This window comes from Pholcus phalangioides, unplaced genomic scaffold (genome assembly GCF_987345545.1).
Source record: "Pholcus phalangioides strain wild (caught in Gottingen) unplaced genomic scaffold, Ppha-v1.0 ptg000024l_1, whole genome shotgun sequence".
Lineage (NCBI taxonomy): Eukaryota > Metazoa > Arthropoda > Arachnida > Araneae > Pholcidae > Pholcus > Pholcus phalangioides.
Window position 1 is genome coordinate 9,266,699 of NW_028301616.1, and position 21,628 is coordinate 9,288,326.

The following is a 21,628-nucleotide window of genomic DNA, read 5'->3' on the forward strand; positions in this document are numbered from 1 at the left end:
TTATATTCACACCCTGGGCTCAAAACTGAAGAAGAAAGTTATTGTGCTGTCTCCGCTGGTGCCAACAAAAAAAATTCAGCGTTTCTAAGTGCAATAGTCACTGACATAATTGAATTCGAACAAATGGAGAACCGTTAGGGGGAAAAACAGAGAGCATATATAAAATAATAGACAACACTTCTTTCCCTGATTTATGCTGTTCTTTTCCAACTTCCCTTTTTTAATTCAAATATCTCAGATGATATTGCACTTGGAATTGTGAAATTATTTTTGTTGGCCTCATTAGAGACAGGGCAACAACTTTATGATTGGAAGTTGAACATGGTCTAAAAAGTTTTTTTTAATTTTAAATAAAATTAATAATTAATACAACCACTTGTGTGTGTGCAACATGACATATCTGAGTTCTACATGTTATTTGGACATTTTTTTAAATTGGAAATATGGCTCCAGGATCAACGATTCGCCAGTAAAATATGGCAAGGGGAATTATGGAATCACCCTGTATACAGGAAGTTTACTGTACTTTATGAGCTGTTTCTGTAGTGAATCATGAGCTGAACGATAATTCTTAACTAATTTATTACGGAACAATATTTACAACTGATTCCCAGCATGTTGTCATTCTCTTGAAGTGTTGCCACCTTCATACAACATAATACTGCTTATTTTCTGGTGTTGCCAGATACATAACAATTCTTCCACACTAAATTAAGAGATGATTAATGATACAACGATACAATCAAAAGTTATAAACAAGAATCAACATTTGAACAGTCACAAGTTCAATCTTTGAACTGGTTTTCTGGAGCGAGTTGAGCATCTCAGTTGAGTAGTCTGAGCTGGAGGAAAAATAGTTCTTGTTGATCGAGGAGTTGCATTTGAAGTTTGCTCTGTTTCAGTTGAAGCATCTACCATAGATGAAGTCTTGTGTTGGCAAATTGCAGGAATCTCTCGTTGACTTACATGATCATTAAAAGTGACAGATTTCTTCCGAGGGAAGTGTCTCACAGGAATAGATAGTCGAATAGGAGTTGGAGAAGGCGGTCGATTGACTTCACACCGTCAAAGCTGTTCAAAATGTCTCTTGATAATGTATCCATCATCTAGTTCAACTAGGTAATGAACACGACCCAATCGTTGAACAACAGTTCCATACTTCCATAGGCTTGAATGAGTGTAATTCCTTGACTGTACTCTATCTCCTTCCTTGAAAAATTTGTCAAAGACCGGCTGTGTGTTGCATTGTTCTTGTATAACTCAGGAGTTGTAGGTTTGAGGAGATCTAGCTTTGTTCTGAGATTCTCTCCCAACAATAATTCTGCTGGTGCCTTTCCACATGAAAGAGGTGTAGCTCTGTACCGAAACAGTAGTTTACATAATTTTTCGTGAAGTGTTCCTCGTTCGAATTCCATGCATTTCAGTTTTGTCTTCAGGGTTTGGCAATAACGTTTTGCTTGTCCATTTTTTGAGGGATGACCATGAGCTTTCATTCGTTGTTGAATACCATTTTGTTTGCAGAAGTCCATGAATTCTTGTGATTTGAAAATTGAAGCATTGTCACTAACGAGAATTTCTGGCAGTCCACGCCGACTGAATATTTCTCGCAGGAAATGAATTGTAATAGCAGAATCTGGAGCTTTCTTCATGTAGTAGATTTCTGGCCATTTAGACTTCGCATCTATGACAAGTAAGCGAAAATGTTCCATGAAGGGTCCCGCATGTGAACACGTTGCCAATTTCTTGTTGGACTTTCCCAATTGTGCACTGGAACTTTCTGGGGGTTTATCTTGACGTCACAACAGTTCTTGAACTTTTCACTAGACTTTCTATGTCAGAGTCGACATTCTTCCAATAGCAGTAATTTTGAGCAAGTGCTTTCATCTTCACTATTCCGCAATGAGTTGAGTGTAGTTCTTGAAGGATGGTTGGTTGACGTGTCTTAGGTATTATTACACGCTGTCCTCGAAGTAGAATTCCTTCTTGTAATGTTATTTCTGGGTCATATAAAGTTCTTCCCATCACATTTTTCTTTAGTTCACGAAGATCATCATCCAATTCTGTTTCTTTTCGGATTTCTTCAGAAGTCTGTGGATATGTGGATATAAGAAGTGTCTGTGGATATGTGTCTGATCACTGATGCTTGAAGGATATATTCATCATCAACAGTGTTGACTTGTACATCTGTCAATGGTAAGGGACTTCTCGACAAATAGTCTACATTTGCATGTTTGGATGATTTTCGATGTTTGATGTCATAGTCGAAGTGGAAAGGGAATGTGCATACCGCAACATTCTTGTAGCTGACAATGCTGGAAGTTTTTTCTCTGGATGCAAGAGAGTCATCATTGGTTTATTGTCCACTACCAATGTGAATTTTCGACCGAAGATGTAATCATAGAACTTTCTGCATACCCAATATACAGCTGTAGCTTCTCGATCGAGCTGGCTGTAATTTTTCTCGGCAGCTGTTAGCAATCTTGAAGTGAATGCAATAGGGTGTTCACTTCCATCAGGCATAATATGCGATAATATTCTGGATAGACCATGTGGACTAGCATCAGTAGCCAAAGTCCCCGGAAGTTCTGGAGTAAATGGTATGAGGACTTGGTCACTAGCAATTTCAGACTTGATTTTTATCCATGCTGCTTCACAATCAGCTGTCCAGTTGAACGGAATTCTTTTCCTGAGAAGAATATTTAGTTGGTGAAGTAACCTTGATGCACTTTTGATGAATTTTGAGTAATACATAACTAAGCCCAAAAATTGTCTCAATTCGTCAAAATTTTTTGGTCTGGGTGCTTCTTGAATGGCTTGAATCTTAGCTGGAGAATTGTTCAGTCCTTTAGAAGTTATCATATGTCCAAGGTATTCTACACTTTTTTCAAAAAAATTTACATTTGTTGATATTTACATGCAAATTATATTTTCATAATTTATTTAGAACATTCAGCAAGTGTGTTGTGCATTCCTCATAAGTCTTGCCTTGTATAATTAAATCATCAAAATATGCAGTTACTCCATCTAAATCTTGAACAAACTGATCCATGAAAGAATGAAATTCATTCGGTGCTGTTTTAATACCAAAAAACAATCTTTTTGCCAAATAGGTACCTCGATGTGTAGAGATTGTTTGAACTTTTGCACTGTCTTCATTGACTGCTAAATGCAGGTATGCTTTGTGAATGTCCAAGGTGCAGAAATATGATCCACCACGTACCTTGTTGAATATGTCTTCAATCTTGGGTATTGGGTGTCTGGCATCATGAAGTTGATTGTTTACAGTCACTTTGTATAATCAGCACAAAGTCTTACAGAACCATCAGATTTTGGCACGATGACAAGTGGAATTCCCCATTCTGAATGATCCACTTTTTCTATGATCCCTTGATCTCACAAGTTATCCAGTTCTTTTTCAACTTTTTCACGCAAAGCATATGGTATTAGACGTGGCTTAACAAACACTGGTTTGGCATCTTTCCTCAATTTCAGGGAGCATGTATAATCTGGAATCTTGCCCACTGTTTGTTCAAGAACATCAGAGTAATTCATTGGCAATACTAGGAACAGATCTTTTTCAGCACACATAGGTATATGCTTGACACTTGTGGAATCATGAATGTCATTTATGTTGATATTCAATTTACGCATCCAATTTCAACCAAGGATATAGGTTCTCTCTTCAAATTGACAAGGTATAATTCTTCACTGGATTTAGCATTGTAGCATACAGTCACTTTGACGTATCCGATGGGTTTAAAAATTTCACCTGTATAACTTCGGAAAAATATATTTATTTTCAGGATTGGAAGATTTAGGTTTAAGCACCTGTAGTCACTTATGTTCATGATGCACACACGACTACCAGAGTTACATTCGAAACGACAATTTTTCCCATTTAATTAGATGACGCCAAATATTCTATCGTTTTTTTCAGCAGTATTAGTGCATATATCAACAATTTAGCTTACTTGAAAGTGATCTGGGTTTTCCACATATTGAACAGTATTTTTATTTTTCCGTTTCAGAAGCTCTGTAATACATACTCTACTGATATGACCTTTTTTGAAGCAAATCTGGCGTAAGAGCTTGTGTTTCACTCGACAGTTTTGAGTCTGCTGGTTGCTTTTTCCACAATGGAGACACATGTTTTCTAACCCGATGTCTTTCAAATTGAGGTTTCTCTTCTGACTTGCCGATCTGTCGCGAACTCCCGTTGTTATTACATTGCACAATTTTATTCACACTGAAACCGTAATTGCTCTTGTAAAGTTCTTTATTAAACTGACACAAACCTTTCACTCACCAAGACGGAAATCAGTTGGACACATATTCTTATTTAGCTTCAATCGCTAATGCGACTTCGAGTGTTTCGTCAGTTCAGCTTGTAGAATTCTCTCGCAGATTTCAGCATCATGTAATCCTTGTATAAATTGAGCACGTAGCATGAGGTTGATAACAGATTTTGAGCACTCCATTTCCATAACTAGATTTGAATTCTGCGGTTTTCGAAAGTTCTTTTAATGTAGCGATGTAATTCGAAATCGGCTCACCTGGGTATTGTGTGCGGCAAAGAAACTTGTGTTGTTCCATCAGGATGTTTACCCTTTTGCAGAGATGATCTTTCAAGATTTTCAGCAGGTCGTCGTACGTCTTTGATGAAGGAAGATCAAGTGAAGTGAGACTGGAAAGCAGGTGATAGTACTTAGATCCGAGACAGTTGATTAGCACCATTTTCTTGGCTTCGGCGATGTCTGCTGTTAAATCTGTGAGTCCTTTGAGCTGGAAGTAGTTTTCGAGTCTTTGTACATATTCACCGAAACATTCATTAGCGTTGTCGTAGCATTCAAACGAGATCGATTGTGATTGAAGAAGCGTTTTCACATTGATGCTGGTTGAAGGTGCTGGATGAGTTTTGTTTAGCTTTGAGATGAAATTACTTAAAACGGTTACTAGATCGTCTATGTCTGCCATTTCCGATTTTTTTTTTCACTCGTCGCCAACTCTATTGTACTTTATGAGCTGTTTCTGTAGTGAATCATGAGCTGAACGATAATTCTTAACTAATTTATTACGGAACAATATTTACAACTGATTCCCGGCATGTTGCCATTCCCTTGAAGTGTTGCCACCTTCGTACAACATAATACTACTTATTTTCTGGTGTTGCCAGATACATAACAGGAAGTTAAACCAGGTTAAAAAAAAAGACCTGTCGGTGGAAAATTGTAATTTGTTTGTTGTTATAATGTGATGTGATCTACGAATCATGTTTTTTTAAATATTTTGCTAATCTTAAAATATTTTTTTTTGCGATTTCAGTCTGTGGATGATAATGGTCCTGCGTTTGAAGCTGGTTTACGTCCTGGTGACCTCGTCACTCATATCAATGGTGAACCTTGTCAGGGACTGTTACATCATCAGGTGCTTCAATTACTGCTTTCCGGGGGAGATAGAATACATATTCGTACAATACCACTCGACTGCACGACCATCAAAACTGGTGGACGCAAGCGAAATCCATCTGCCATCAAAATGGCAAAGAGACCCCTTGCTGCTCGGCGTCGCACAGGCCAAGCTAAACGCGATGGCCATTCTGATAAGAAACGTAGAGCTTCACTTCTGCGAAGGCTGAGTAACAAGCGAGCGAGTGCGGAAATCCACCAAACAGTTTCGGGTTCTTCACCGGTCTTGACACCTAGTCGCAGCTTTCAGTCTTTAACACGCACTCTGACATCTGGAGATAGTCTTCCAGCATCACCGACACGTTTGAAGAGCCCCCGTTCTCCACCAACTGCAAGGTTTTGTACGCAGTCTGATTCACCTCACTCCACAGGTAATTCTTCACAGAGCAGCTCACCAAGTTCCAGTGTTCCTAACTCACCGGCAAGCTCTACACACCTTCCACATTTCCCCCGTCCCAGTTCCCTCCATGGTCTGAAGCATAAACTGACACAAACCTTTCACTCACCAAGACGGAAATCAGTTGGACACATTCCTCTGTCACCCCTGGCCAGGACACCATCTCCTTCTCCTATTGCCTCAACGTCTCCTACTCGTTCCCCTTCTCCTTTAGCTTTTCCTGTTGCTCATCACACTCCAGGATGCCAGGCCTTGAAGGTTGCACCTGTTTCCCCTCTGTCTGCAACTATTTGTTCTTCTGCGAAGAAAGCTTTCATGCGACCTAAAAGTGCAGAGCCTAGTTCACCTCTTCTGCGTAGAGCACTCTCGCCTGATCGCCTTCACCCAAAATCTGCAGAGGCAAAAGCTAAGAGGGAGTCATTTTCAGGACAAGCATCACCTCTGGTTCTCTCTTCTTCTCCATCACCACGCTCATATCTGTCATCTGGATCAGTCAGCACTTCTAAATTATGCTTGTCATCTCCTCGCACGTCTGTCAGCTCACACATTTCTACTATATCGAGTAAGAGTCTAGTCGATTTTCCCGAAGGATCAGCAAAAGATTCATCCCCACTCTGCAGCACCAGCACAGCCGTTACACCCCGGTTTAAATCTGAAAGTCGCGCTAGTCAGCCATGGCATTCGATTTCTCAGTTGCGAAGGAAAGGTGACAGGGCAGCAAAAACACTTGTGTTCACTTCAGGAGAAGGTGAGGGTCGTATTGGTAGTGCTTTTGGTGCTGTCCGAAAATCAACATCAACAATAGATAAAGGAACCTGTATAACCCCCGATATTGAAATCACAGGTTGTTCAAGTATCGTCGAGCCAAATGCACTTCCATTTGAGCTTGCATCTTGTAGCCACGAGGAACCTTCTGTACGTATCCGTAGTGAATCAGAGCCCATCCCGATTTCTCACATCGAGGATGTGTTGAAGGAATCGCCACATGGAAAGATATCAGAGTGCCAAATTTCCGAATGCTATAGTGTTACTAATAGTGGAAGCGACGGAGAAATATATGACACTGAGAAAACTAGTTCTTCGTTTAGTTCCTCCAGCGAAAAATGCCAAAATGACAGTGACCCAACAGCGGGGGAAGACAATTCGGAAAAAGAAAAAAGCGATCTTGAACAAGAACCAACCTGCACATTGCATCAAAAGGATCGCAGGGTAGTGGACAAAGATGCCTCTGAACCCAAGAATGTAAGTGGATCAAGCTGTTTAGTCAAGATGACACCAAAATCGCCAGATTCAGTAAGCTGTGAAAAAGAAAAATGTCTTGATATCAAGAATAATATTAGTGATGATGTAAGCAAGTGTATAAAAAGTGGAACAAGCTCCTTAGTCAAGATGACATCAAAATCACCAGATTCAGCTAGTTATGAAAAGGACAAGCGTCTTGATATCAAAAATGATATTCGTGAAATCAGCGAGTCTGTAAAAAGTGTTGACATCACAGCAGAAAGTAAGATTTCAAATAACGTTGATGAGCAAAAATCATCGCCACAGGGCAAGAAACTTGTTGATGGGCTAGTCCAGAAACAGAAAAGTGTGGGCGAAGTCAAAGAAGAAAATGCATCAGAGAAAAGTGTACCAGCTTCTAATGTGCAGGCGAGTACGACACAGGAGCTGGCTGCAGGTGACACAGGTACAGAGCATGCGACAACAAAACCGACTGAAAAAAGCATCAACAAAACTGAGAAGACAATAAAAGAATTGGGAGAAAATGCTTCTGGGAAAGTCGTCGAAACGAGGAGCAAAAGTACAGAACCTCTGTCTAGCAAGTCTTGCGAGCAAAAGAAAAGCAAAGCTGATGAGCTGCTGGCAAGTAAGCCTGCTGATCAGAATAGAAGTAAGACGCTGGAACACCCGAAAAGCAAGCTGATTGATAAATCAAAGTGTACTTCACCCAAAAGAAGCAGCAGCCGATCCCCAGAATGTCGCAGGAAAATCGAACCAGAGAGAGGTGGGTCATTAAAAAAGAAAAATACTGAAGTTCCCAAAAGCGTTTCGCAAACTCAGGCAAAGGAAGGATCGTCAGCTACAGATTCCATACCCAAGAAATATATTTGCGAAAAACATGTTTCTGCTAAACCGAATGCAGAAAATGCTAAACCGAATGCAGAAAATGCTGAAAAAGCACAGAAAACTGAACTGAAATGCACTGCCGTAGTAGAACCTAATTTAGAAAGCAATATCCAGTTCAAGACGTCTGTAGTACAACCAGAGGCACAACCAACTGTTTCAACTTCCTCGAAAGATAATGCGAACACGATCAAGTCTAAAAATTCTGCTACCAAAAAGTGACCTAGTTGAAATGCTTTTTTTGGGGAAAAGTGCAATGTGTTATTCAATTTTATCTTCTTTTCTTTCCAGTGACTTTGTCGTTTGTGCACTGTGAGTATCATTTTGCATGCCTTGTGCATTAACGGATTTGTGGCAGTTAACGATTCATAATTTTTTTTCACTGTATGATCGCATAGGTACTTTTCTGTTTTAAGGACTATTCACGAGTGATTCGTTCCTCATCAGTTGAAAGATTTTAGCTTCGATAGATGATTATTTTTTTCTTTTCTAAAAAGGAAAACAATAATTTGTGTTTATCATGTGTATAATAGTCTTTACATTCAGGAGGTTTGTTTACATTATATAAAAACCAATTACATAGCTTTTCCACTTTAGCTTATTTAATGTAGCGAACGGCGCTGAAAATCATGAAATGCTCTTGTTAAGGAAAAAAGAAAATTGATTGTGTTATATTCCAAAGTGAAACAATAATATTTTCTGAGCATGTTATTAAATGTTGCAAAGCTGATGTAAGTAATCAACATATTTATATGTATTCAAGCAGCATTGTGAAATCTGTAATGTCTCTCTCTCTCTCGATATATTCATTTCACTTTTTTTCGTTTTCATGCATAATTTTTTTTTTGGATTGCGATTTTATAGTTCTCCTGATTTTTTTCAGAGAGAGAGAAAATGATTGTCCTTTAATCATAAGTAACGACTTGTGTGCTTTAAAATGATTGTTCATAAGCTTGAAAATGTTTCGATTTTTTTCACCCCAATTGTTTATCCCCAATTTCACATATGACAAAGCTGTAATAAAATTTATACCAGGGCCATTCAAAAAGTAATTGAGAACAAAGAAAACGCAAGTGAGTCAAAAAACCCTGGAGATTTTTTTAAAGTGTATAGCTCTATGGGAGTTATCATAGTTTAACCCTTTCTGTGGTGACAAATTCTGATATTTAGGCTTAATGCTTCATCATCTTGATAAAATGGATTAGATCAAGCAATTGAATGCAAAGTACAGAAATATCACATGGAATTGCTATTTGTGTCCCTCTATTGTAAAGATTTTATTTTTTACAAGATATAATTACCGAAATGAACATGTTTTTTAAACTAGTCCTTGCCACAACTACACTTGTCCAATCTACTTACACAAGTTTTCGAATGTGAATGAGTGTCTGTTGAAAAAACCATTTTTTTACGTTCTAGAAATAGCCACTACAAATTGATAAAGGCTAAATTACAGTAAAACCTTGATAAGTCATCATCTCAAGTTATTGAAAAATTATAGCGGCTTAAGCGGAGTGACGACTTAAGCGGAGTTCCGTCAGTTTTAATGTGCAATGTTATGAAAATCGTATAAATTTAAAGTAATATGACATTTATTAAAGTATGAATCAAAATAACAATATATTAATAAAATTTATAGATTGCGAAAGAAAAAATAATAGCAATTTTTTTATCTTTTTTATCTCTTATTACTTAAATTATTGTGGTGAAATGTACTGTGATTTTAAACTAGTAATTTTTAATTAAACTAACAGAGCAACTGTTTGAATAAGTAGCTTTTCTTCATAACAGAACTCTCTATTGCACATTAATTTTACTTATGCATCAAATTTATATAATTTAGTGTTTGAATTCTTCATCAGTAGTTCATTATGCAACTACAAAGTAATCTCGAACACTTTTGACTTGGTGGAGGGGCCCTGGGCAGGGAAAAGTAAACAGGAGACCTCAACTTGGAAAAGAATGTCTGATTTTTTTCAACAAAGATATTTTGTTTAAATTTCAAGCCCTAAATTAGTAGAGCCTATGCTTTCTATGATTATTTATTATCCGTGCCCGTTGCACTTTGGCTAACTTGATTAATTTGATTCTTCGATTCACATAATTTTTTATTTCCTTGCACTATATGTAATCTTTGACATATCAATAAATTTTGGTTTTGCCAGAGATGCCCTGTGGGCCCGAAGTGCTTATGTTGCTTCTTGCGACAGAGCCTGGGTATCTCCCGGTTTCTCCAGTAGAGCCCATGCAGAAATGAGATGTAACTTGAACAGTCTCCAACGTTCCAAAAACCTTAGTCTGCAAATGAATTTCCCCAGCGTAACTTTCGTTACTTAAACTGTTCCGTTTGGGTATATAGCATTTTATGGTGACTTTTAAGCATATGCTATTAACAATCTCTTTTTTTAATGGGAGCCATAAAAATAGCCTGTTCCCCTTTCTCAAACTTTTTCATTGTGACGACTTATCCGAAATTAGCGACGAGTAAACGAGGGTTTAATAACATTGTGGTCTACGAGAGCTATAAGGGTCTGAAGAAAAATGACGACTTAACGAGGTTTTACTGTACATTGGGCGAGTTTACTAGCTACTCGTTTGTGGTTTTACTTGCTGCTACTAAAGTCACTGTGTAATGGCATCTCGTGAATTTGTCATTGACTTTGCTAGACAAATGAAGTTGATGGCTACTTTCCTTTTTTTCCTACTGGTTGGCAACTTCATGATCTTGCTTGTAACCTCACTGTGTTCAATGTGAGTAAGGCTACTTTTCCTTGTTACTCGCAATGAAAAAAACAGACGGAAAAAAAAAACAGAAAAGCCAATGGCCTAAATAATTAGATGCTCATGTATCCGGTTAGAGATTTTACTTGCTTTGTGTAATTAGCTACAACCTGCTCGCCGGCCAGCTATTTCACAGGGTGTCTACCATCATGGCGAAAGTCATGGATTTTTGGTCTTTTCCTTGCAAATTCCTGAGCTTATGACTAAAATTTGTGCCCCCTCCCTTTATTGGGTTTCCCATCGTGAAAGTCAGATACCTCCAATCGTGCAATGGTTGTTGGTTGAAGATAGTTTTCTCTGGTTTTCTGACTTTAAAGCACGAATGCAAGCTTGCTTCCTTTACAAAAAAAGTCACCACAGTGAGCACCAGAAACAACAGAGATTTCTATTGTCTCTAAATCTCAATGAAAAGTTTCATTTTGTGAGTAGAAGAGCTATTCTGCCAAATCATGAGTGTTAAATCATCAATATCGCCTTGTATAAATCAAGGAAAAGTCACCAAAATTTTCCTTCGAGTATATGGTGGACACCCTGTTTGCTTGCCTGAGAAGAACTATTAAACTCACCCAATGTGTAATTGAGCGTTAAGAAAAGGAACTACAATACATAGTGAAGGGGAAGAAATCAATTTTTTTTCCTTTTATAAACTCTGATTTGCTAAGAGAAATATTTATGTACATGTCTATTCCTTTGACGAGGCAAACCAAGTTTCTCTCTCGTTTTCTTAGCTGTTTATGCTATCAGATTATGTTTGACCAAATGTCTTTTGCAACATTTAAAATGTTGCTCCTCCTGATTGTGCATGTAAATGATGCTGATGTTCTATCAACCTCTGCGTTATTATTCACCAGCATACAATTACCACCCCTTTCTTTTTTCTGCACCTGCCGCTCTGCAGCTACGTACTACATTGAAATCATGTCACACTCTTCCAAATATTTTTATACCAGATGAGGGAAATTCAGTTCATTTATTTTTTGATTGGCTTACTCATGTCCATGCTGAGCAATCACTTTTTCGATTGTAGGAGATATACTGGAATCTGAATTAATAGATTTTTTCTCTCTCATAATATATGGTTGACTCGTAACCATTCAGCTGGTTATGGCATCATATGCTGTCGCGCCAATTTTTAATCTAATTTAAATTTTTGTAAACTAGTAATTATTTCAATTATAATTTTTGTTGATGATTTCAAAAAATGCTTAAGAACATTAAGCTGGTTTAAATGTATTCTTAAAAAATTTTAATCAGGAAAATTAATTTTATTAGCTTCAAACTTAAAGGAGAAAAGAAGAAATATTAATTGGACAGCTGACCGGTTAAAAGTATGAATGATTCGTGAAAAATAATTTAGAGGTGAGAAATTGAGGCAGAATACACACAATTGCACATTTATTTTGTATATAGCCATTTTCTATAAACTTTGAATTTTAAAAAGTTTCTATCCCACCCCTAACTATCATAACATAAAAAATATATATATTGTCTTCAAATTTCTTAATACGACATAGGCATGAGAGTGTGATTGCTCATTGATTAAGACTTATTAGGTGGCAACCTACTGAGAATCCTGTATCCTGAACAACGAAATGAAGACCCGTCCTCATAAAGTGTCCAGATTTGCAGTTTTTTTTGTAAAGAATTCTGCATAAAAGGTATGAAATGAAGTTAGCGAGGCAAATTCCCCCCTGCCCCGGCTTCCAATGGTTGACACATATGGAGACATCACCATCTTTTGTGTCTCGTATCACTCATTTTATGGAAGAACGGCATAACTCAAAATTAAATTTTTGAGATAACATGCGCAAATGATTCATGAGAGGAAAGGGATGGATTTCCATTAACGTGGACAAAACAAGGAGAGATTTCTTGAGAATAATCCATAGAAAGACTTTCTTGGTAATGTATATTAAATTTTCGGGCCATGATTAGTCCAAGGGAAAGAATATTCATGTCCTGATACTGTAACTGCATTTGTGGCAGGCATCTTAAATTTTTAACGAGGCTGTGTAGTGAAAGAGCTTCTACATAATACGAGACTCTTTCTCATTTTCTTTTGAAAAGAGGGCAAAAATTAAGAGTTGTGGTGTTGTTCCATAGACGAAGCGATATTGTTTTCTTGAACATATAAATCTCATGTAAAAGAGATGAAGGTACTTTGTATATTTTTGTAAAGATATTTTTGAATGCCATTCACTCAAAAAAGTTTTGTTTGAGGAGGGAAAGCATTTGTTTTGTTCGCCATTTGTTCTGTGTTAGATGTTATGTAAGTAATGCTTGTTGTGCGGATTAACTCCATAAAGGGCATGCTTTTCTTTTCCCGTTGTTTAGCTGAATTATGTTAGCAGTGCGTTTTGTAAATATTTATGTATGTTTTCCAAGTGTGTGAAAATGTTTATTTATTCGACTCATTCCCCCCTCCCCATGAATGTATTTGTAGTATATCAGATTGTTTTTCCCCCCTTCCTTTTCTCGTTTTTAATTATGAATATCAGAGTGGCTAGTTGTTCTAAGCTGTGGATGTATTTTTGAAACTGTTTCTTCTTTGTGTACAGATAAGAATTGACTTCATCATTGTTAAGTACAGTGTAACTTGGTTAATTCGGATTTTTAAAAATTCCACCTAATTTTTCCCATCTAAATCAAATGCAGCAATTTCTTGTTAAATTTGATTTTTTTTTCTCAAAATTTCTGATAAGTTTAAGTGGAAAAAAAGAATCATAATTTTTATATGAGCATATGTGAACGATTCAAAACAGTTATACTAGATATGCCAGACTAAGCTTCAAATAAGTTGTCAAACAATAAATCCTTAAACACAAATAAAAGATTAAAATAATGAAGGTATGTTCGGGGGACAAGGTAGTGTACATAAGCCAACCCGCCTGAAAGGGTGACCACACTATATGCTTTTCGAGGCATAGGTTTCCCTCTCACCAAACTGGAAATAATTAAGGACAAAAAAAAGGTATAAATATATAAATAATGCATAAGGAATTATTTTTTTATCTTTAAAATGCAAATCTGTCCGTTTTGGTGTTAATCTTCAGATGTGGTGTTAACCACATCATCAATGGCATTTCATCAAACAATCCAAGTCATCAGTGGCATTTGCAGTCGCGACCATATGTAACGACGATGCCCGTGATGGCATATGCTGTCATGTGGATTTTTGGCCTCTATCACATGGATATGACGGATTAATTTGTCATACAGCTGCTGCCACCTGCACAGGTATCCTTCTACCTATTTTATTATCTCATCACTAGATGGAGTTCCAAGGTCTGGATTACTATTATCTTTGCCATGCTTTGCAAGGCTGCATCCTCAATCATGTTTTTTATACATATTTTATCTAAAAATTGGTAACATACAAGGAAAAAATACAAGATTTATGTGATATTTTATAAATTTCAATACGTATTTTAAACACAAATTACTGAGAAATATTTTCCTGCATTGTTTTTGAACTTGAACAACCCATGGCGTGCCATTCATTGCATTTAATTAGGAATTCAACATTGTGCTATTTCGAAAACTAATTAATTTTGCTAATCAACTTTTATTATTAATTTCATGATCTTAAATATATAGCAAAGATCATCAGTTTTAATGTTTTTGTAAAAAATTCAGTAAAAAATATACATTTTGGTTGAAGCTTGAAACTTTAAAAAAAAGGGAAAAAGCGTGCTTGCATCTTCATAAAAAGGGGCATCGTGGGCAGCACACAGAGAAATTAATTGGCCAGATGGCTGGCTAATCTCTTAAATCAATTAAAAAGTTAATCTGATATTCTGTAATTTCTATAAGGCCTGCAGCCAAAATTTTAGGATGGAATAACATGGTCAAATCTAGGGGCAGACCTCGAACCCCCTGCTCTTGAACTACACAGCAGCAGAAGGCGCCGACTGAAGGGGGGGGGGGAGGCATTTTTTTTATCACCAAAACATTATTCACTTACTTTTGAAAAATGTCCCGAAGCGGCCCTGGTTAGATCTATTCTATCACTTTGGTCTCGCCTCTCAAAATAAATTTTTGCCTAGAGTCTAAATTTTCTTATATGTTCACAGCATCTGTGTGTGCCTGTAATGATGATGAATAATCGCCTTATGAAATATTGTCCTCCACTCACCCTGAAAATGTTAAAGATTTCACTAATAAAACAACCAGTAATTAACAAACCAATTTAAGTAGATTAATCATTATTCCACAGTCAAAACAAGTATGCTTTCCAAAGCAAACTTCTATCAAGACTGTGAAGATGCAATCATTAAGCACCATAAAGGAAGTTTTGCAATGTTTTCATGTAACCTTAAAATACCGGTTATGATAGAAGTATGCGGGGGGAGTGTGATAATTATGATGAGGCTCGCTCTTGCAGCTGGAATCGCCTCTTTATTTCATTTACAGCTGCTATGGCATGAATAAAAAATCACAGCATCCACTTTGTGTGAATTTACCCCAGCAGTCACATCACCCAAGTTTACGGTATGAATTCTAGAATTGCAAAATTATGTGATAGATACTATTGCCTCTTATGAATCTTACATGAATGTCTATGATTAAGTTACATGTTTTGGGGTTAATTTATAGATCCCATCTCAATGAATAGGACAATTCAAAACTTTTTTGCAGTCGTCTTTGAACTTCGAATTAACCAAGTTTGCTTGTAATTTGTATCACATAGTTTCTTGATCTAAAGTATGTTAAGAGTTGATGCATTATTTTGTAGTCTGGAAATACGATGAAGTCTGGTGAGCGTAGCATTTCTAGTAACGTGCCCATTGGATTGAAATGAGTTGAAATATTGAGTAATATGGTCACAGATTGTATTTACGCATTATGGACACATAGCACAGTGTTATTTCAGACTGGAGGTGTATCAGCTAGCTTTGTTGTGTATTTATTATATCGTTGCCAAAGGAAGAGAAAAAGAAGTTCTTGTATGTATCTCAGAGGTTTCTCCATTATTTCTACTTGTAATCTCTTACATAATAAACCATTGCTATTTTGCAGACTAAAATTAGATATTCAAAGTACTATGATCCTCTTGTGTAACATAATGCTAATTAAACATCTATCCCAGAAAATTCAACAATTTCAAATGAGGTGTTAATGACATGTTGCTTTCATCTAAAATATGTATCAACACACATGTAGAGAGTTTTGTTTCTTTTATTATATCGAGGCATAAGAATGACGAATGTCAGTGTTGATTGCATTTATATTGGCTTGTTAGAGTGATCATACTTTGTACTATGCATGTAAGAGTTCGATTAGACGTCGGGTTGTGATCCTATTTTGTATTAGTTGTGCACTAAAGATGAAAGCGGCAGATATTTCCAAGTTCTGAGGTATCTGATCGAAGACTTGCTATAAAAATTATTTTCAGAAAAGCTTGTGTACAATTGGTTGAACCAATTAGAGTGCAAATCGATCGAGATGGATATTAGATTATGATTAGTTAATCTTGTGTTAGGATTTGTTAATGGTGTTAGAACGTTTCCAGAAATTCTACTTTGCTTTGATTACGCTTATGTGATATTTTGTGTTGATATGAATTATTATTGTTGTGTCGCCATCTATCTCATCGAGGAAATTGACACAGTTCCCACAATAATCTAATGAAATGTGCATGATCCTCTGTGTAAAATATATTGATGTATTATTCATAAGGGCTTGAGCACAGATATGTATTGTATATACATTATATGAAGTGAGCTTATGTGTGCATGATTAATGAAATTACAAAATGTTGAATTGTTTTTTGCTCTCTTCCTTCTTCGTCTTGAACATCATCTTTTTTTTCTTTCTTTTTAAATGTATATTCGATTCTTTGATTTGTACATTATGGAAAGTAAAAATCTGTGTGTGCGTGTGCGTATACAATGTGTGTGTGTGTCGCTTTTGAATCAGTTTTCACTTCGATCACAAAATAAAGTGTTGGTTATCATTGGATTAAAACTCCATCAAATGTCATTTTCCTGTTCCTTCAAAACAGGTGTTCTCATTTTTTAGGCAGCGGACCCACTTCACAGGATAATATTTCAACATATAATGTAAAAACAATAGATTATTATTTTTTCTTCATCCAAGCTCATGGATCCCTCAAAACCTCTACACTACAAGTCCCTTGGTGGGGGGGGGGGCGCGAACCCCTGGAGGAACCACTGCTGTAAAGTATCAAAGTACAGGATTTTCAATAATTCAGCAAAAAAACTTTTTTTGAGAGAAAAAAAAAGTTGTAAGCAATGTGGCAGAGGGGTGGAAAAAAAAATCTACTATTTCCGACGTCGGCTACATTTTGCTACAATTTCCAGCCATTTGCTACATTAACGCCGAAATTCTTCAATTCTGTGCCATAATGCGCCAAAAGAAAAAAAAAAAAAATTTCTATTAAGAAGTTGCGTCACAATCGTTATCGAAGCTGAATTTTCGATAACATCATTTGTCCTCCCCCAATTTTATTGTGGTCACAAATGGAAATAGCTTGAGGCCCCAGGATTCGGCTTAAGCCAGGAAAAAAAATCCCCTCAATCGCTGTTTCCAGCTATTTTTTTACGAAAAAAAGTCGACTCCTTTTCATTTATGCGTTCCTTATGAAAATTTTATTAAATTGCGTCGATTTTCCATGGTTGGCTGTACTTGACAAAACATTCGTGTATCCTTTAACAGAATGGAAAAGTTCTCGAAAGAACGTATTATCGCACTGGAAAAAACAGCAATGACGAATCTGTCTTCACCACATTAGGAGTTGCGACGCAAAAGCCGGGTGTCTACGATCATGGAAAATTGACGAAATGAGAAAAGGGTCACGAAATAAGTGAAAAATAGGGAGTGAAAACAGACGTACTAGATAGAATCATTCTATTAAATATTTCTAACAGTTTAATTATTCTATTGTTTTTATTTCTATAGTTTAAGTTAAAATAATTTAAGTCTATAGTTTTTAATCACACTATTAAATTTCTTAGAATTTCTGATAACTTCTTTCGCCGGGTCATTCTTAGAATATTTATCTCGAATTTTAATTGTTGAAAATCAAACTGAAATTATCAAGAGCGAACTCAAAAAGAAACTTATTTTAAATATGAAATGGGTAAATTCTGGTAAAAGAAGCAAGATCAAACGTTCAAAAATGTTTGAAACTGAAGAGAACGAAAGCACTGCTTTTTAGACTTGCATCAGCGGCAAAAACAAGAAAATAATTACCTTTTTAATGAGTGTTTCGAGTCTCTCCTGTAGTGGTGGTTTTTTTTTTTTAAATTAGTGATTACCAAGTTTACAAGGTAAATCTAAAAACACTCATTTTCAAATTATTTTTGAAATCTGAAATACCACGTTATAATGTCTGTTAAAAGACAATTGTTTTTTATGATTTAAAAATGGAAAAAAAACGTTTTTTAGAGGAAATCCCTGTGTACTTTCTGCCTTGGCGGGGGCACACCCTTCTGAGCTGAGATAACAGTTTTTAATGTAAAAAAGTAGTTCTGTGTACGCTACTGCATATATATACATAAAACTATTTTATTTACTGCCAAAATTTTAAAGTTCTGCAAAACTGATAAATGCTACAAAAACATTTTTGCTGCTACGAAAATCAAAATTTCATTTTCCACCCCTACAATTGGTTAGGCTCTTTTAACCTGTGATCTACGGACCCCTTTGGGGTGCTTGTAGAGATTGAGATTCTTGAAGGAAAACAATTGACTCACTGTTTTTAACTGCTATGAATATTATTTCGTGAAAGGATCCCTGACCTTCATTTTATTGGCACAGTCCGTGGAACATAAGAGGTCAAGATCCCCTGATTTAGACTACAGCAGAGGGGGTTCTTAAAATGTTTTCCACCCGCTATGCCCCTTTTCCTAATCGAGGATTAGGAAAAGGGGCATAGCGGGTGGAAAACATGCGGCGTGCAGTTTGAGAACTGTTGTAGATCATAGCCACTAATCGTTTTATCGCCGTCGCCTTTGGTAATATTTTACTCTTATCCCTCCCCACATTTCGTGGGATCCTATATTAATAAACGTAGTTTTTATCGTCCCCTAGGAGGCGATATTGTCTACTTTGGGAAATATTAATTTAGGCTCCAGAGCACATGGGTTTCCAACTGATGTTCCGCGGAGCCTGGAGTTCCACATGATCAAACCCCCACGGAGCCCTTAAAAATCTCGGAACACAGTTTTCAAAGAAGAAAACCGTCTTGTTAGTGATATTCGCAAAGCTGTTCTTGGTTTGGAAATTTAACGAGATATATAGTGCCGGGTTTAAAAAAAAAAAAAAATCCAGGCCTCTCTCCCTTGGATGACTAAACAACTTGTAGAAACTGGCATTACAATTTTTTTCACGTCCTTATTCGAAGCGGAAGCTCCAGAAGTTAACGAATGTCATTTTCAGTTCAATCGGACAATTACAGGGTGGGCAAAAAGTCCGTAAAAATTCATAAAATCCGGAAAAATAAGCGAAATGAAAAACGGTTTGCAGGGTTAGCATCGCTAGGTCACGGGAATTTTTGACAGCCGATAGGTGGCGCTGACGTATGTCAAAGAAAAGATACGCAAATAAGGAAAACAGAATGTCCCCAAAATCGTTTATTGCAACAGTATGTGTAAAAACGATGCAAACTTGAAAGTCTGGGGGAGGGGGGGGGCGTGATGATGTCAATTCATATATGTAAAAATACATTAACATTAGATCACGAAGGTTTTTTAACAACTGGCTGTTGCGAAGATATATTTTGGAAAGAGAGAAAATTCAACTGCCGCTGTACGGGGAATCGAACCCACGTCACTTTCACTTTCCTGGTGAACGCACTAGACTACAGAGGCACCGAATCTCTCAATCTTTCCTTGGAGCTCATGTACACTGAAAGGGACCGTACATGGACGGCCGGACGGTATGGTAGCGGAGAGTCAAGTCATCCTTGTATAAGTCGCCATCTGATGGCAGCGTCAGCAGTTGTTAGCTTGGCCTGAGTCTGGTCCGGCCGTCCATGTACGGTCCCTTTCAGTGTACACGAGCTCCAAAGAAAGATTGAGAGATTCAGTGCCTCTAGTGGTCTAGGGTGTTCATCCGCAAAGTGAAAGGACGTGGGTTCGATTCCCCACTGGGGCAGTTGAATTTTATCTCTTTCAAGAATATATCTTCGCAACAGCCAGTTGTTAAAAAACCTTCGTATGGTAGCGGAGAGTGACGTCATCCTTGTATACATTAGATCAGTCAGCTTTACCTTTGACGCTGATGCGTCACCCCCGCCCCCCTCCCGTATCTCCGCCCACGGCGCAAGTTCTTATAACCGTCTCATTTGTATATTTCCACCGAAGTCGCTCGTACCAGCGCTACCTATCGGCTGCTTTTGAGTTTTTTTCCCGTCTTAAAAAATTCCCGTGACCTAGCGAGGCTAACCCTGCAAACCGTTTTTTATTTCGGTTATTTTTCCGGGTTCTATGAATTTTTTTCTCCACGGACTTTTTGTCCACCTTGTATAAGTTGTAAAAACAATGCTTTTTAGGAAATTTTCCATATTCTAGAAGTGAAGATTGATTCCATGATGACCATGATTCCCCCACAAGGGTAGGGTTGGCAGGGCTCTAAAATGGGGACACGAGACTAATATAATTTTTCTGCGTATCAAAAACTCTGTGTACACTGAAGCATTCCCAGCAGTGTTCGCCAATACGCATCTAGATGCGTGAGATTTGGGAATCAAAATTCAATTTTACTCCTGCAAAGTTTGTTGAAGATATTTGACTTCCAATTTTGGGTAATTTTTTTAATACTCTGTTTTTCATTAAAAAAATTCCTCTCTTTTTACAAAATGGCTTTAAAACTTTGGAGAGAGGAGTGAAATTACTCTTAAAAATTATTTTTTTCGGATAACACTGATTCTCAGACTCTTAACGTCCATATTTTGTAAACACCATGAAAAAATTGTGTTTTTCGTAGTTACTTTTGTCTACAACCAACAAACGGGTAAAAAAAGTTTCATCCACAAAAAATGACTTCTAGAAAATAATTATCCAGTACAGCAGCGGTTCTCGACCTTTTTTGACTCACGGAGCCCTTTTCGGTAAATAATTTCTACCTATGGCAGCCCCGTAAGCCTATTTTATTATTTATTCATCAAAGTTATTGATTCATTTTTATTATTTTAAAATATTATTTATAATTATTTATTTTCTTCAAATTTACGGTTTTTTTTTTGTTGTCCTCGAGCGGCCGCGGAGCCCCCCGGGCAGTGCACACGAAACCCCAAGGACTCCGCGGAGCACCGGTTGAGAACCACTGCAGCCGAGTATGTATTATATTAAGAAACATCATTAAACTGGAGAGAAAACCCCTCTCGCCATCTATCAAAGAAAAAACACAACTGTTATGATTCTTCGCTTCGAATTGGTGATCGGTTTTTTCTATTTATGTGCTGAATGAAAAAAAAAATACATAATAGATGTAAGAAATTATTTTATGAGCAATAATATTAGTTAAATTATCAAGTTTGCCTTAAATTTTTAACATTTATTGTTTGCGCAGGGTAAATTAACATGAGTACCACAAAGTGTAAGTAACCAATATCTATTACTGTGTTGGTAAATTCTGTGGTTTTTACTTATATTAATTTGCCTCAGACAAAGAGCAACTATTAAAATTTCGAGGCAAACTTAATAATTGATCTAATTTTATTGTTTTTAAAATATTTACTGATATTATATTGCTTTTTTTCTTTTGACGCACTAATATAAAACCGGTTACCAATTCGGATCGAAGTATCATAACAGCTGTGGTTTTTATTTGATAGATGACAAGAATGGTTCCCGCCTGATGCTGATGATGTTTATCAATATAATGAATACTGTAC

The 21,628-nt window shown here is 36.8% G+C and overlaps 1 protein-coding gene across 2 annotated transcripts in view; it reads left to right on the forward strand.

The window, feature by feature from the left end:
* dop (microtubule-associated serine/threonine (MAST) protein kinase dop) overlaps positions 1-16,747 on the forward strand; it is a 57,529-nt gene extending 40,782 nt beyond the window's left edge. For both annotated transcript variants that reach the window (XM_089250991.1, XM_089250992.1), the window contains one exon: positions 5,323-16,747. In XM_089250991.1, coding sequence (XP_089107117.1) covers positions 5,323-8,208 — 2,886 coding nt within the window. In that variant the 3' untranslated portion in view covers positions 8,209-16,747. The remainder of the gene's footprint in view (positions 1-5,322) is intronic.
* Positions 16,748-21,628: the final 4,881 nt, after the last annotated feature.